General features: G+C 57.5%; 1 protein-coding gene across 1 annotated transcript in view; it reads right to left on the bottom strand.

Moving 5' to 3' along the window:
* Window positions 1-1324: 1324 nt before the first annotated feature.
* Window positions 1325-13904, bottom strand: part of LOC142260640 (interleukin-12 subunit beta-like) — a 50574-nt gene continuing 37994 nt past the window's right edge. Inside the window, exon 6 of the mRNA XM_075332030.1 lies at window positions 1325-1501. Within this exon, the coding sequence (XP_075188145.1) occupies window positions 1367-1501 (135 nt within the window). The 3' untranslated portion in view covers window positions 1325-1366. The remainder of the gene's footprint in view (window positions 1502-13904) is intronic.

Raw genomic sequence — 13904 nt, 5'->3', positions numbered from 1 at the left:
GACGATAATTCTGTGCCGCCCCCGTGCCAGCAGCAGGCGCTGCTCATATCCGGGGCCTACGGTACAGCTCGAGGGGTTCCCCGGACCGGGGGTCGCGCGGACACTCCGAATAAAAGGGGGGACATATTTGTATGGCATTGATTGTAGAATGCCTGTGATGCCACCCACGGTGTGTGGTGAAGTGGGACACCACCGCTGCTGTTGTGGGATACCCGGGGGAGATGGAATGGCAGCCGGATGTTAACCCCTCCGTGGGTAGGGATGGTTGCCCCGGGGCCCAGTGTCTCTGTGCAGGGTATGGCGATGGCAGGCTTGCACGCCCGGATGGACCAGGGGAGGTTTGGTTACTCACAATTCAATGAATCACACAAGTCTTTTAGTAAACCAAGGTGCTGGTGGCCGGCCGCCGCGGCCGGTTGTACTCTGGTCCCCCACCCGGGCTGGTGGCCGCTGTCCTTTCCTCTGCACTGTTTTTGTGTATTGTGGGCTGCCTGGTTTGGAACTCAGAAGTCCGCTCCCGGCTTTCTGTGTGCCTAAGGAGCCGTGCCCGCTGACGCTGACCTGTGGGATCTATGGGCCCTGGCGGTTGTCCTATCCGTCTCTGTGGGTGGTTGTCTGCTTTTGGGACTTTGGTTGGGACAGGACCTGTAATCCTGCCCTCAATCGGTTAATTAGCTAGGCTGTTGGTTCCAGTCCTGGCTTCAGGGTCCGAGTACCCCCTCTGTGCACGGTTTGCGGTCGGGTCTCCGGTGTCGGTACCGGTGGGCTCCAACCCTTCTCCGGTCCTCCTCGGATCTGCCGAGCCATCTTCCCGTCTCCTGCTGACGGAGACCACTGTCTGCCACTTAGCCAAGGTACCAGGGCTCCAACCCTGGCACCGTTCAACTTGAACTTCTCCTCCACTGGAGCTACACCTAGCTCCAGCCCACACTCCTCTCAACTTGAACTACTGCTTGTCCTAGACTTGTACTACTTGTTTTCCCACCCGGGCTGTCTAGACCCCTAGGAGGGCGTTCCCTAGCCACCTGGTCCCGCCCACTGGTGTGCCTGTCTTGCCCTAAGGGGGGGTGGCTAGGGTTTCAGGTCGGCTGTATGTCACCTATGTGAGGGACGGTGTTATGTGAGGACCTATGTGTGACTACCTGGTTTTGCTAGGGCGTCACATTTCTACAATAAGTGCAGCCGTCTCCTATACTGCAGGCGCTGGGTGAACAATGGCAAAATAAGGGTCCTCTATAGCAACCATAGCATAGCCTCTAATGGGGGACATAAGATGAGCCCCCAGGTTCACAGATGAGACGGAGACGTTCTGCCTCTGGACGTTTATTACACAAGACATATTGTCTATAGAGACTCCATCATGTGATCACGTAGAGAATAAATACCCCCATCCCACCCCAATACAAGAAATTATAGACCCCAGTATAGAAATCCAACAATGTACAGAGACCGCACGGCTCAGGCAGTCGCTCCCCCAACATGGACTCTGGATCAGCGGCGGCTGCAAGAAAAAGGGGAAAATTAAAGACAAGGTTCCTGTGTTTGGAGGAAGGCGCCTCGAGGCTATAAAGGGAAAATCACATGCCACATGCATCCAAAGCTGTACAACATGGCTGACGGGTAAATCCGGCCACAAGTTGTGCGGAGACCTGACCTTCAGATGTGAAAAGGTGCATCAGTCATGGTGGAAACTATAGGTTGGATGACAAGGTGAAGACTACAGTGATGGGGCCTCAACTGGTCTAATTTACCCAGTGATAGCAGGGGGCACTGGTCACACTTCGTGATGAGACGGCAGGGTCCACACTGGTCAAACTGGTGTGATAAGAGGACAGGAGGGTCCACACTGGTCAAACTGGTGTGATAAGAGGACAGGAGGGTCCACACTGGTCAAACTGGTGTGATAAGATGGAAAGAGGAGCCACAGTGGCCACACATGAGAGGACAGGAGGCGCCACACTGGCTACACTAGGTGATAAGAGGACAGGAGAGGACACACTGGCTACACTGGGTCATGAGAGGACAGGAGGGGCCACACTAGCTACACTGGGTCATAAGAGGACAGGAGAGGACACACTGGCTACACTGGGTCATAAGAGGACAGGAGAGGACACACTGGCTACACTGGGTCATGAGAGGACAGGAGGGGCCACACTGGCTACACTGGGTCATAAGAGGACAGGAGAGGACACACTGGCTACACTGGGTCATGAGAGGACAGGAGGGGCCACACTGGCTACACTGGGTCATAAGAGGACAGGAGAGGACACACTGGCTACACTGGGCCATGAGAGGACAGGAGGGGCCACACTGGCTACACTGGGTCATAAGAGGACAGGAGAGGACACACTGGCTACACTGGGTCATGAGAGGACAGGAGGGGCCACACTGGCTACACTGGGTCATAAGAGGACAGGAGAGGACACACTGGCTACACTGGGTCATGAGAGGACAGGAGGGGCCACACTGGCTACACTGGGTCATGAGAGGACAGGAGGGGCCACACTGGCTACACTGGGTCATAAGAGGACAGGAGAGGACACACTGGCTACACTGGGTCATGAGAGGACAGGAGGGGCCACACTGGCTACACTGGGTCATAAGAGGACAGGAGAGGACACACTGGCTATACTGGGTCATAAGAGGACAGGAGAGGACACACTGGCTACACTGGGTCATAAGAGGACAGGAGGGGCCACACTGCCTACACTGGGTCATAAGAGGACAGGAGGGGCCACACTGCCTACACTGGGTCATAAGAGGACAGGAGGGGCCACACTGGCTACACTGGGTCATAAGAGGACAGGAGAGGACACACTGGCTACACTGGGTGATGAGAGGACAGGAGGGGCGACACTGGTTACACTGGGTGATGAGAGGACAGAAGGGGCTGCACTGGCTACACTGGGTGATAAGAGGACAGAAGGGGCTGCACTGGTTACACTGGGTGATGAGAGGACAGGAGGGGCTGCACTGGTTACACTGGATGATGAGAGGACAGAAGGGGCTGCACTGGTTACACTGGGTGATGAGAGGACAGGAGGCGCCACACTGGTTACACTGGGTGATGAGAGGACAGGAGGCGCCACACTGGTTACACTGGGTGATAAGAGGACAGGAGGGGCCACACTGGCTACACTGGGTCATAAGAGGACAGGAGGGTCCACACTGGTCAAACTGGTGTGATAAGATGGAACTAGGAGCCACAGTGGTCACACATGAGAGGACAGGAGGCGCCACACTGGTTACACTGGGTCATAAGAGGACAGGAGAGGCCACACTGGCTGCACTGGGTCATGAGAGGACAGGAGGCGCCACACTGGCTACACTGGGTCATAAGAGGACAGGAGAGGCCACACTGGTTACACTGGGTCATGAGAGGACAGGAGAGGACACACTGCCTACACTGGGTCATAAGAGGACAGGAGAGGATACACTGGCTACACTGGGTGATAAGAGGACAGGAGGGGCCACACTGGTTACACTGGGTCATAAGAGGACAGGAGAGGACACACTGGTTACACTGGGTCATGAGAGGACAGGAGAGGATACACTGGCTACACTGGGTCATGAGAGGACAGAAGGGGCAACACTGCCTACACTGGGTCATAAGAGGACAGGAGGCGCTACACTGGCTACACTGGGTCATAAGAGGACAGGAGGGGCCACACTAGCTACACTTGGTCATGAGAGAACAGAAGGGGCCACACTGGTTACAATGGGTGATGAGAGAACAGAAGGGGCTACACTGGGTCATGAGAGGACAGAAGGGGCCACACTGGTCACACTTGGTTATGAGAGGACAGGAGGGGCCACACTGGTCACACTGGGTTATGAGAGGACAGGAGGGGCCACACTGGGTCATGAGAGGACAGAAGGGGCCACACTGGTCACACTTGGTTATGAGAGGACAGGAGGGGCCACACTGGTCACACTGGGTTATGAGAGGACAGGAGGGGCCACACTGGTCACACTTGGTTATGAGAGGACAGGAGGGGCCACACTGGTCACACTGGGTTATGAGAGGACAGGATGGGCCACACTGGTCACACTGGGTTATGAGAGGACAGGATGGGCCACACTGGTCACACTGGGTTATAAAGAGGACAGGAGGGGCCACACTGGCTACACTGGGTCATAAGAGGACAGGAGGGGCCACACTGGCTACACTGAGTGATGAGAGGACAGGAGGCGCTACACTGGCTACACTGGGTCATAAGAGGACAGGAGGGGCCACACTGGCTACACTGAGTCATAAGAGGACAGGAGGGGCCACACTAGCTACACTTGGTCATGAGAGACCAGAAGGGGCCACACTGGTTACAATTGGTGATGAGAGGACAGGAAGGGCTACACTGGGTCATGAGAGGACAGAAGGGGCCACACTGGCTACACTGAGTGATGAGAGGACAGGAGGGGCCACACTGGCTACACTTGGTCATGAGAGGACAGAAGGGGCCACACTGGCTACACTGGGTGATGAGAGGACAGGAAGGGCTACACTGGGTCATGAGAGGACAGAAGGGGCTACACTGGTCAGACTTGGTTATGAGAGGACAGGAGGGGCCACACTGGTCACACTGGGTTATGAGAGGACAGGATGGGCCACACTGGTCACACTGGGTGATGAGAGGACAGGAGGGGCCACACTGGCTACACTTGGTCATGAGAGGACAGAAGGGACCACACTGGCTGCATTGGGTGAGGAGTGGACAGGAGGGGCCACACTGGTCACACTGGGTGATGAGAGGTCAGGAGGGGCCAAACTGGCTACACTGAGTGATGAGAGGACAGGAGGGGCCACACTGGTCACATTGGGTGATGAGAGGACAGGAGGTGCCACACTGGCCACACTGGGTGATGAGAGGACAGGAGGTGCCACACTGGCCACACTGGGTCATGAGAGGACAGGAGGGGCCACACTGGGTGATGAGAGGACAAGAGGGGCCACACTGGTTACACTGGGTGATGATGGAACAGGAGGGGCCACACTAGTTACAGTGTGTGATGAGAGGACAGGAGGGGCTGCACTGGTTACACTGGGTGATGAGGGGACAGGAGGGGCCACACTGGTTACAGTGGGTGATGAGGGGATAGGAGGGGCCACACTGGCTACACTGGGTGATGAGGGGATAGGAGGGGCCACACTGGCTACACTGGGTGATGAGAGGACAGGAGGGGCCACACTGGCTACACTGGGTGATGAGGGGACAGGAGGGGCCACACTGGGTGATGAGGGAACAGAAGGGGCTGCACTGGTTACACTGGGTGATGAGGGGACAGAAGGGGCTGCACTGGATACACTGGGTGATGAGTGGACAGAAGGGGCTACACTGGTTACACTGGGTGATGAGTGGACAGAAGGGGCTACACTGGTTACACTGGGTGATGAGTGGACAGAAGGGGCTACACTGGTTACACTGGGTGATGAGGGGACAGAAGGGGCTACACTGGTTACACTGGGTGATGAGGGGACAGAAGGGGCTGCACTGGTCACGCTGGGTGATGAGAGGACAGAAGGGGCTGCACTGGTTACACTGGGTGATGAGGAGACAGGAGGGGCTGCACTGGTCACGCTGGGTGATGAGAGGACAGAAGGGGCTGCACTGGTCACGCTGGGTGATGAGAGGACAGAAGGGGCTGCACTAGTTACACTGGGTGATGAGGAGACAGGAGGGGCTGCACTGGTTACACTGGGTGATGAGGGGACAGGAGGGGCTGCACTGGATACACTGGGTGATGAGGGGACAAGAGAGGCCACACTGGTTACAGTGGGTGATGAGGGGACAGGAGGGGCCACACTGGGTGATGAGGGGACAGAATGGGGCTGCACTGGTTACACTGGGTGATGAGAGGACAGAAGGGGCTGCACTGGTTACACTGGGTGATGAGAGGACAGAAGGGGCTGCACTGGTTACACTGGGTGATGAGAGGACAGAAGGGGCTGCACTAGTTACACTGAGTGATGAAGGGACAGAAGGGGCTGCACTGGTTACACTGGGTGATGAGGGGACAGGAGGGGTCACACTGGGTGATGAGTGGACAGAAGGGGCTGCTCTGGTTACACTGGGTGATGAGGGGACAGGAGGGTCTGCACTAGTTACACTGGGTGATGAGGGGACAGGAGGGGCTGCATTGGTTACACTGGGTGATGAAGGGACAGGAGGGTCTGCACTGGTTACACTGGGTGATGAGGGGACAGGAGGGGTCACACTGGGTGATGAGAGGACAGGAGGGGCTGCACTGGTTACACTGGGTGATGAGAGGACAGAAGGGGCTGCACTGGTTACACTGGGTGATGAGAGGACAGAAGGGGCTGCATTGGTTACACTGGGTGATGAGAGGACAGGAGGGGCTGCACTGGTTACACTGGGTGATGAGAGGACAGAAGGGGCTGCATTGGTTACACTGGGTGATGAGGGGACAGGAGGGGCTGCACTAGTTACACTGGGTGATGAGGGGACAGGAGGGGTCACACTGGGTGATGAGAGGACAGGAGGGGCTGCACTGGTTACACTGGGTGATGAGGGGACAGAAGGGGCTGCACTAGTTACACTGGGTGATGAGAGGACAGGAGGGGCCACACTGGTCACACTGGGTGATGAGGGGACAGAAGGGGCTGCACTGGTTACACTGGGTGATGAGTGGACAGAAGGAGCTGCACTGGTCACGCTGGTTGATGAGACGACAGAAGGGGCTGCACTAGTTACACTGGGTGATGAGGGGACAGGAGGTGCTGCACTGATTACACTGGGTGATGAGGGGACAGGAGGGTCTTCACTGGTTACACTGGGTGATGAGGGGACAAAAGGGTCTGCACTGGTTACACTGGGTGATGAGGGGACAGGAGGGGCTGCACTGTTTACACTGGGTGATGAGGGGACAGGAGGGGCCACACTGGGTGATGAGGGGACAGGAGGGGCCACACTGGGTGATGAGGGGACAGAAGGGGCTGCACTGGTTACACTGGGTGATGAGAGGACAGGAGGGGCTGCACTAGTTACACTGGGTGATGAGGGGACAGGAGGGGTCACACTGGTTACACTGGGTGATGAGGGGACAGAAGGGGCTGCACTGGTTACACTGGGTGATGAGAGGACAGAAGGGGCTGCTCTGGTTACACTGGGTGATGAGGGGACAGAAGGGGCTGCACTGGTTACACTGGGTGATGAGGGGACAGAAGGGGCTGCACTGGTTACACTGGGTGATGAGAGGACAGAAGGGGCTGCTCTGGTTACACTGGGTGATGAGAGGACAGAAGGGGCTGCACTGGTTACACTGGGTGATGAGGGGACAGAAGGGGCTGCACTGGTTACACTGGGTGATGAGAGGACAGAAGGGGCTGCTCTGGTTACACTGGGTGATGAGGGGACAGAAGGGGCTGCATTGGTTACACTGGGTGATGAGGGGACAGGAGGGTCTGCACTGGTTACACTGGGTGATGAGGGGACAGGAGGGTCTGCACTGGTTACACTGGGTGATGAGAGGACAGAAGGGGCTGCACTGGTTACACTGGGTGATGAGGGGACAGGAGGGGCTGCACTAGTTACACTGGGTGATGAGGTGACAGGAGGGGTCACACTGGGTGATGAGAGGACAGAAGGGGCTGCACTAGTTACACTGGGTGATGAGGGGACAGGAGGGGTCACACTGGTTACACTGGGTGATGAGGGGACAGAAGGGGCTGCACTGGTTACACTGGGTGATGAGAGGACAGAAGGGGACTGCTCTGGTTACACTGGGTGATGAGAGGACAGAAGGGGCTGCACTAGTTACACTGGGTGATGAGGGGACAGGAGGGTCTGCACTGGTTACACTGGGTGATGAGAGGACAGAAGGGGCTGCACTAGTTACACTGGGTGATGAGGGGACAGAAGGGTCTGCACTGGTTACACTGGGTGATGAGGGGACAGGAGGGGCTGCACTGGTCACGCTGGGTGATGAGAGGACAGAAGGGGCTGCACTAGTTACACTGGGTGATGAGGGGACAGAAGGGGCTGCACTGGTTACACTGGGTACTGAGAGGACAGAAGGGGCTGCACTAGTTACACTGGGTGATGAGGGGACAGAAGGGGCTGCACTGGTTACACTGGGTGATGAGGGGACAGGAGGGGCTGCACTAGTTACACTGGGTGATGAGGGGACAGGAGGGGGTCACACTGGTTATACTGGGTGATGAGGGGACAGGAGGGGTCACACTGGTTACACTGGGTGATGAGGGGACAGAAGGGGCTGCACTGGTTACACTGGGTGATGAGGGGACAGGAGGGGTCACACTGGTTACACTGGGTGATGAGGGGACAGAAGGGGCTGCACTTGTTACACTGGGTGATGAGGGGACAGAATGGGCTGCACTGGTTACACTGGGTGATGAGGGGACAGGAGGGGCTGCACTGGTTACACTGGGTGATGAGGGGACAGAAGGGGCTGCACTGGTTACACTGGGTGATGAGGGGACAGAAGGGGCTGCACTGGTCACGCTGGGTGATGAGAGGACAGAAGGGGCTGCACTGGTCACGCTGGGTGATGAGGGGACAGGAGGGGTCACACTGGTTACACTGGGTGATGAGGGGACAGAAGGGGCTGCACTGGTCACGCTGGGTGATGAGAGGACAGAAGGGGCTGCACTAGTTACACTGGGTGATGAGGGGACAGGAGGGGTCACACTGGTTACACTGGGTGATGAGGGGACAGAAGGGGCTGCACTGGTTACACTGGGTGATGAGAGGACAGAAGGGGCTGCACTAGTTACACTGGGTGATGAGGGGGACAGGAGGGTCTGCACTGGTCACGCTGGGTGATGAGAGGACAGAAGGGGCTGCACTAGTTACACTGGGTGATGAGGGGACAGGAGGGGCTGCACTGGTTACACTGGGTGATGAGGGGACAGGAGGGGCTGCACTGGTTACACTGGGTGATGAGGGGACAGAAGGGGCTGCACTGGTTACACTGGGTGATGAGGGGACAGGAGGGGTCACACTGGTTACACTGGGTGATGAGGGGACAGGAGGGGCTGCACTGGCTACACTGGGTGATGAGGGTACAGGAGGGGCCACACTGGTTACACTGGGTGATGAGGGGACAGAAGGGGCTGCACTGGTTACACTGGGTGATGAGGGGACAGAAGGGGCTGCACTGGTCACGCTGGGTGATGAGAGGACAGAAGGGGCTGCACTAGTTACACTGGGTGATGAGGGGACAGGAGGGTCTGCACTGGTTACACTGGGTGATGAGGGGACAGGAGGGGCTGCACTGGTTACACTGGGTGATGAGGGGACAGGAGGGGCTGCACTGGTTACACTGGGTGATGAGAGTACAAAAGGGTCTGCACTGGTTACACTGGGTGATGAGGGGACAGGAGGGGCTGCACTGATTACACTGGGTGATGAGGGGACAGGAGGGTCTGCACTGGTTACACTGGTTGATGAGGGGACAGGAGGGTCTGCACTGGTTACACTGGGTCATGAGGGGACAGGAGGGGCTGCACTGGTTACACTGGGTGATGAGAGTACAAAAGGGTCTGCACTGGTTACACTGGGTGATGAGGGGACAGAAGGAGCTGCACTGGTTACACTGGGTGATGAGGGGACAGGAGAGGCTGCACTGGTTACACTGGGTGATGAGGGGACAGAAGAATCTACACTGGTTACACTGGGTGATGAGAGGACAGAAGGGGCTGCACTGGTTACACTGGGTGATGAGAGGACAGGAGGGGCCACACTGGGTGATGAGGGGACAGAAGGGGCTGCACTGGTTACACTGGGTGATGAGAGGACAGGAGGGGCCACACTGGTTACACTGGGTGATGAGATGACAGAAGAGGCTGCACTAGTTACACTGGGTGATGAGGGGACAGGAGGGGCTGCACTGGTTACACTGGGTGATGAGAGGACAGAAGGGGCTGCACTGGTTACACTGGGTGATGAGAGGACAGAAGGGGCTGCACTGGTTACACTGGGTGATGAGGGGACAGGAGGGGCTGCACTGGTTACACTGGGTGATGAGGGGACAGGAGGGGCTGCACTGGTTACACTGGGTGATGAGGGGACAGGAGGGGCTGCACTGGTTACACTGGGTGATGAGAGTACAAAAGGGTCTGCACTGGTTACTCTGGGTGATGAGGGGACAGAAGGGGCTGCACTGGTCACGCTGGGTGATGAGAGGACAGAAGGGGCTGCACTAGTTACACTGGGTGATGAGGGGACAGAAGGGGCTGCACTGGTTACACTGGGTGATGAGAGGACAGAAGGGGCTGCACTAGTTACACTGGGTGATGAGGGGACAGGAGGGGTCACACTGGTTATACTGGGTGATGAGGGGACAGGAGGGGTCACACTGGTTACACTGGGTGATGAGGGGACAGAAGGGGCTGCACTGGTTACACTGGGTGATGAGGGGACAGGAGGGGTCACACTGGTTACACTGGGTGATGAGGGGACAGAAGGGGCTGCACTTGTTACACTGGGTGATGAGGGGACAGAATGGGCTGCACTGGTTACACTGGGTGATGAGGGGACAGGAGGGGCTGCACTGGTTACACTGGGTGATGAGGGGACAGAAGGGGCTGCACTGGTTACACTGGGTGATGAGGGGACAGAAGGGGCTGCACTGGTCACGCTGGGTGATGAGAGGACAGAAGGGGCTGCACTGGTCACGCTGGGTGATGAGGGGGACAGGGAGGGGTCACACTGGTTACACTGGGTGATGAGGGAACAGAAGGGGCTGCACTGGTCACGCTGGGTGATGAGAGGACAGAAGGGGCTGCACTAGTTACACTGGGTGATGAGGGGACAGGAGGGGCTGCACTGGTCACACTGGGTGATGAGGGGACAGGGAGGGGTCACACTGGTTACAACTGGGTGATGAGGGGACAGGAGGGGCTGCACTGGTTACACTGGGTGATGAGGGGACAGGAGGGGTCAAACTGGTTACACTGGTGATGAGGGGACAGGAGGGGCTACACTGGTTACACTGGGTGATGAGGGGACAGAAGGGGCCTGCACTGGTTACACTGGGTGATGAGGGGACAGAAGGGGGCTGCACTGGTTACACTGGGTGATGAGGGGACAGAAGGGGCTGCACTGGTTACACTGGGTGATGAGAGGACAGAAGGGGCTGCACTGGTCACGCTGGGTGATGAGAGGGACAGAAGGGGCTGCACTAGTTACACTGGGTGATGAGGGGACAGGAGGGGCTGCACTGGTCACGCTGGGTGATGAGAGGACAGAAGGGGGCTGCACTAGTTACACTGGGTGATGAGGGGACAGGAGGGGTCACACTGGGTGATGAGGGGACAGAAGGGGGCTGCACTGGTAACACTGGGTGATGAGGGGGACAGGAGGGGCTGCACTAGTTACACTGGGTGATGAGGGGACAGGAGGGGTCACACTGGTTACACTGGGTGATGAGGGGACAGGAGGGGCTGCACTGGTCACACTGGGTGATGAGGGGACAGAAGGGGCTGCACTGGTTACACTGGGTGATGAGTGGACAGAAGGGGCTGCACTGGTTACACTGGGTGATGAGGGGACAGAAGGGGCTGCACTGGTCACGCTGGGTGATGAGGGGACAGAAGGGGCTGCACTAGTTACACTGGGTGATGAGAGGACAGAAGGGGCTGCACTGGTCACGCTGGGGTGATGAGGGGACAGGAGGGGGCTGCACTGGCTACACTGGGTGATGAGGGTACAGGAGGGGCCACACTGGTTACACTGGGTGATGAGGGGACAGAAGGGGCTGCACTAGTTACACTGGGTGATGAAGGGACAGAAGGGGCTGCACTGGTCACGCTGGGTGATGAGAGGACAGAAGGGGCTGCACTAGTTACACTGGGTGATGAGAGGACAGAAGGGGCTGCACTGGTCACACTGGGTGATGAGAGGACAGAAGGGGCTGCACTAGTTACACTGGGTGATGAGGGGACAGAAGGGGCTGCACTGGTTACACTGGGTGATGAGGGGACAGAAGGGGTCTGCACTGGTCACGCTGGGTGATGAGGGGGACAGAAGGGGCTGCATTAGTTACACTGGGGTGATTAGGGGACAGGAGGGGCTGCACCGGTTACACTGGGTGATGAGGGGACAGAAGGGGCTGCACTGGTAACACTGGGTGATGAGGGGACAGTAGGGGGCTGCACTAGTTATACTGGGTGATGAGGGGACAGGAGGGGTCACACTTGTTACACTGGGTGATGAGGGGACAGAATGGGCTGCACTGGTTACACTGGGTGATGAGGGGACAGGAGGGGCTGCACTGGTTACACTGGGTGATGAGGGAACAGAAGGGGCTGCACTGGTTACACTGGGTGATGAGGGGACAGAAGGGACTGCACTGGTCACGCTGGGTAATGAGAGGACAGGAGGGTCTGCACTGGTTACAGTGGATGATGAAGGGGACAGGAGGGGCCACACTGGTTACACTGGGTGATGAGGGGACAGGAGGGACTGCACTGGTTACACTGGGTGATGAGGGAACAGAAGGGGCTGCACTGGTTACACTGCGTGATGAGGGGACAGAAGGGGCTGCACTGGGTTACACTGGGTGATGAGGGGACAGAAGGGACTGCACTGGTCACGCTGGGTAATGAGAGGACAGGAGGGTCTGCACTGGTTACACTGGGTGATGAGGGGACAGGAGGGTCTGCACTGGTTACACTGGGTGATGAGAGGACAGAAGGGGCTGCACTGGTTACACTGGGGTGATGAGGGGACAGAAGGGACTGCACTGGTCACGCTGGGTAATGAGAGGACAGGAGGGTCTGCACTGGTTACACTGGGTGATGAGGGGACAGAAGGGGGCTCTACTAGTTACACTGGGTGATGAGGGGACAGGAGGGGTCACACTGGTTACACTGGGTGATGAGAGTACAAAAGGGTCTGCACTGTTATTACAGGGTCTCTCAGAGTCTCAGGTATCCTGCTCGGTGACAGGTACGGGACCTTTATAGGGACTGGCTAGGAGTGCAGGGTGCAGCTGCAGGAGATGTCCCATAATCCCCCTCACTAGTGCCAAGGCCCACCATTGTTAACGTGTCCCAGGTGTAGCCCCTTGTTTGTTGTGGTCAACCTCTGTTTGTTGTGTGTCTTGCCGTGCACCGGACCTTCCCCAAGTCCGTGCGTGACACACACTGAGGTAATTAGACAATGTGAGTGTCTACACTGGTCACACTGAGTGATGAGAGTGTAGCACCCCTGAGCTCCTCAGGGCACTACAGGGAACTGCATCCTCTCGGGAATGCAGGGCCCTATCCCCTGGGACCTGGAACATCTGTGCCAGAAACACTCACAAATCCTAGTTACCACTCCACACCAGGGGGCACTGCCTAGTTAGACAAGGGGATGGCCCACCTAGAGGGGCGGAGCCTGACCAGGGAACTAGACAGTCTGGTGGGAGGGGACAGCAGTCAGTCTACAGTCAGTCGGAAGTAGAGAGTGAAGTGGACAGATGTGCCTAGAGCTGGGTCATGTAACGGTGACCCGGGGGCACAGGAGAGTGGTCGTCAGGGCAGGTACACCTGAGTTACACTGGGACCAGAGCACCGACGGGGCACAAGGTCCCCAGGACAGTCGACAGTCTCAGACGGCCTGGCAAATACCTGCACAGTGAGGGGACCTCTACGGACCCTCACTGACCCACAAATCCGGGGGCATCAGCAGTAGAGCAAGGATCAGGGTTCGGGACACAGACCAGCCCTACAGGGTCCACACTGCCTGCCATACGGAGAAGGAGACTGCCACCGAAAAGGGACAGTCGGGCCCCAAACTTTCCATGCTACAGGGACCCAACCACACTGAGGGTGCCGGGGACAGAGCAACCGAGTCATCAACTGGCACTGGAAATACAGGGACCTGAACCAGCCGTACGAGGGTCAACAGTGAGTAGAGACTGTTAACTACAACCCACGG

Source organism: Anomaloglossus baeobatrachus, unplaced genomic scaffold (genome assembly GCF_048569485.1).
Source record: "Anomaloglossus baeobatrachus isolate aAnoBae1 unplaced genomic scaffold, aAnoBae1.hap1 Scaffold_149, whole genome shotgun sequence".
NCBI classification, from domain to species: Eukaryota; Metazoa; Chordata; class Amphibia; order Anura; family Aromobatidae; genus Anomaloglossus; species Anomaloglossus baeobatrachus.
The sequence above is the reverse complement of the archived record's forward strand: the minus strand, read 5'-3'. Positions and strand labels throughout refer to the sequence as shown.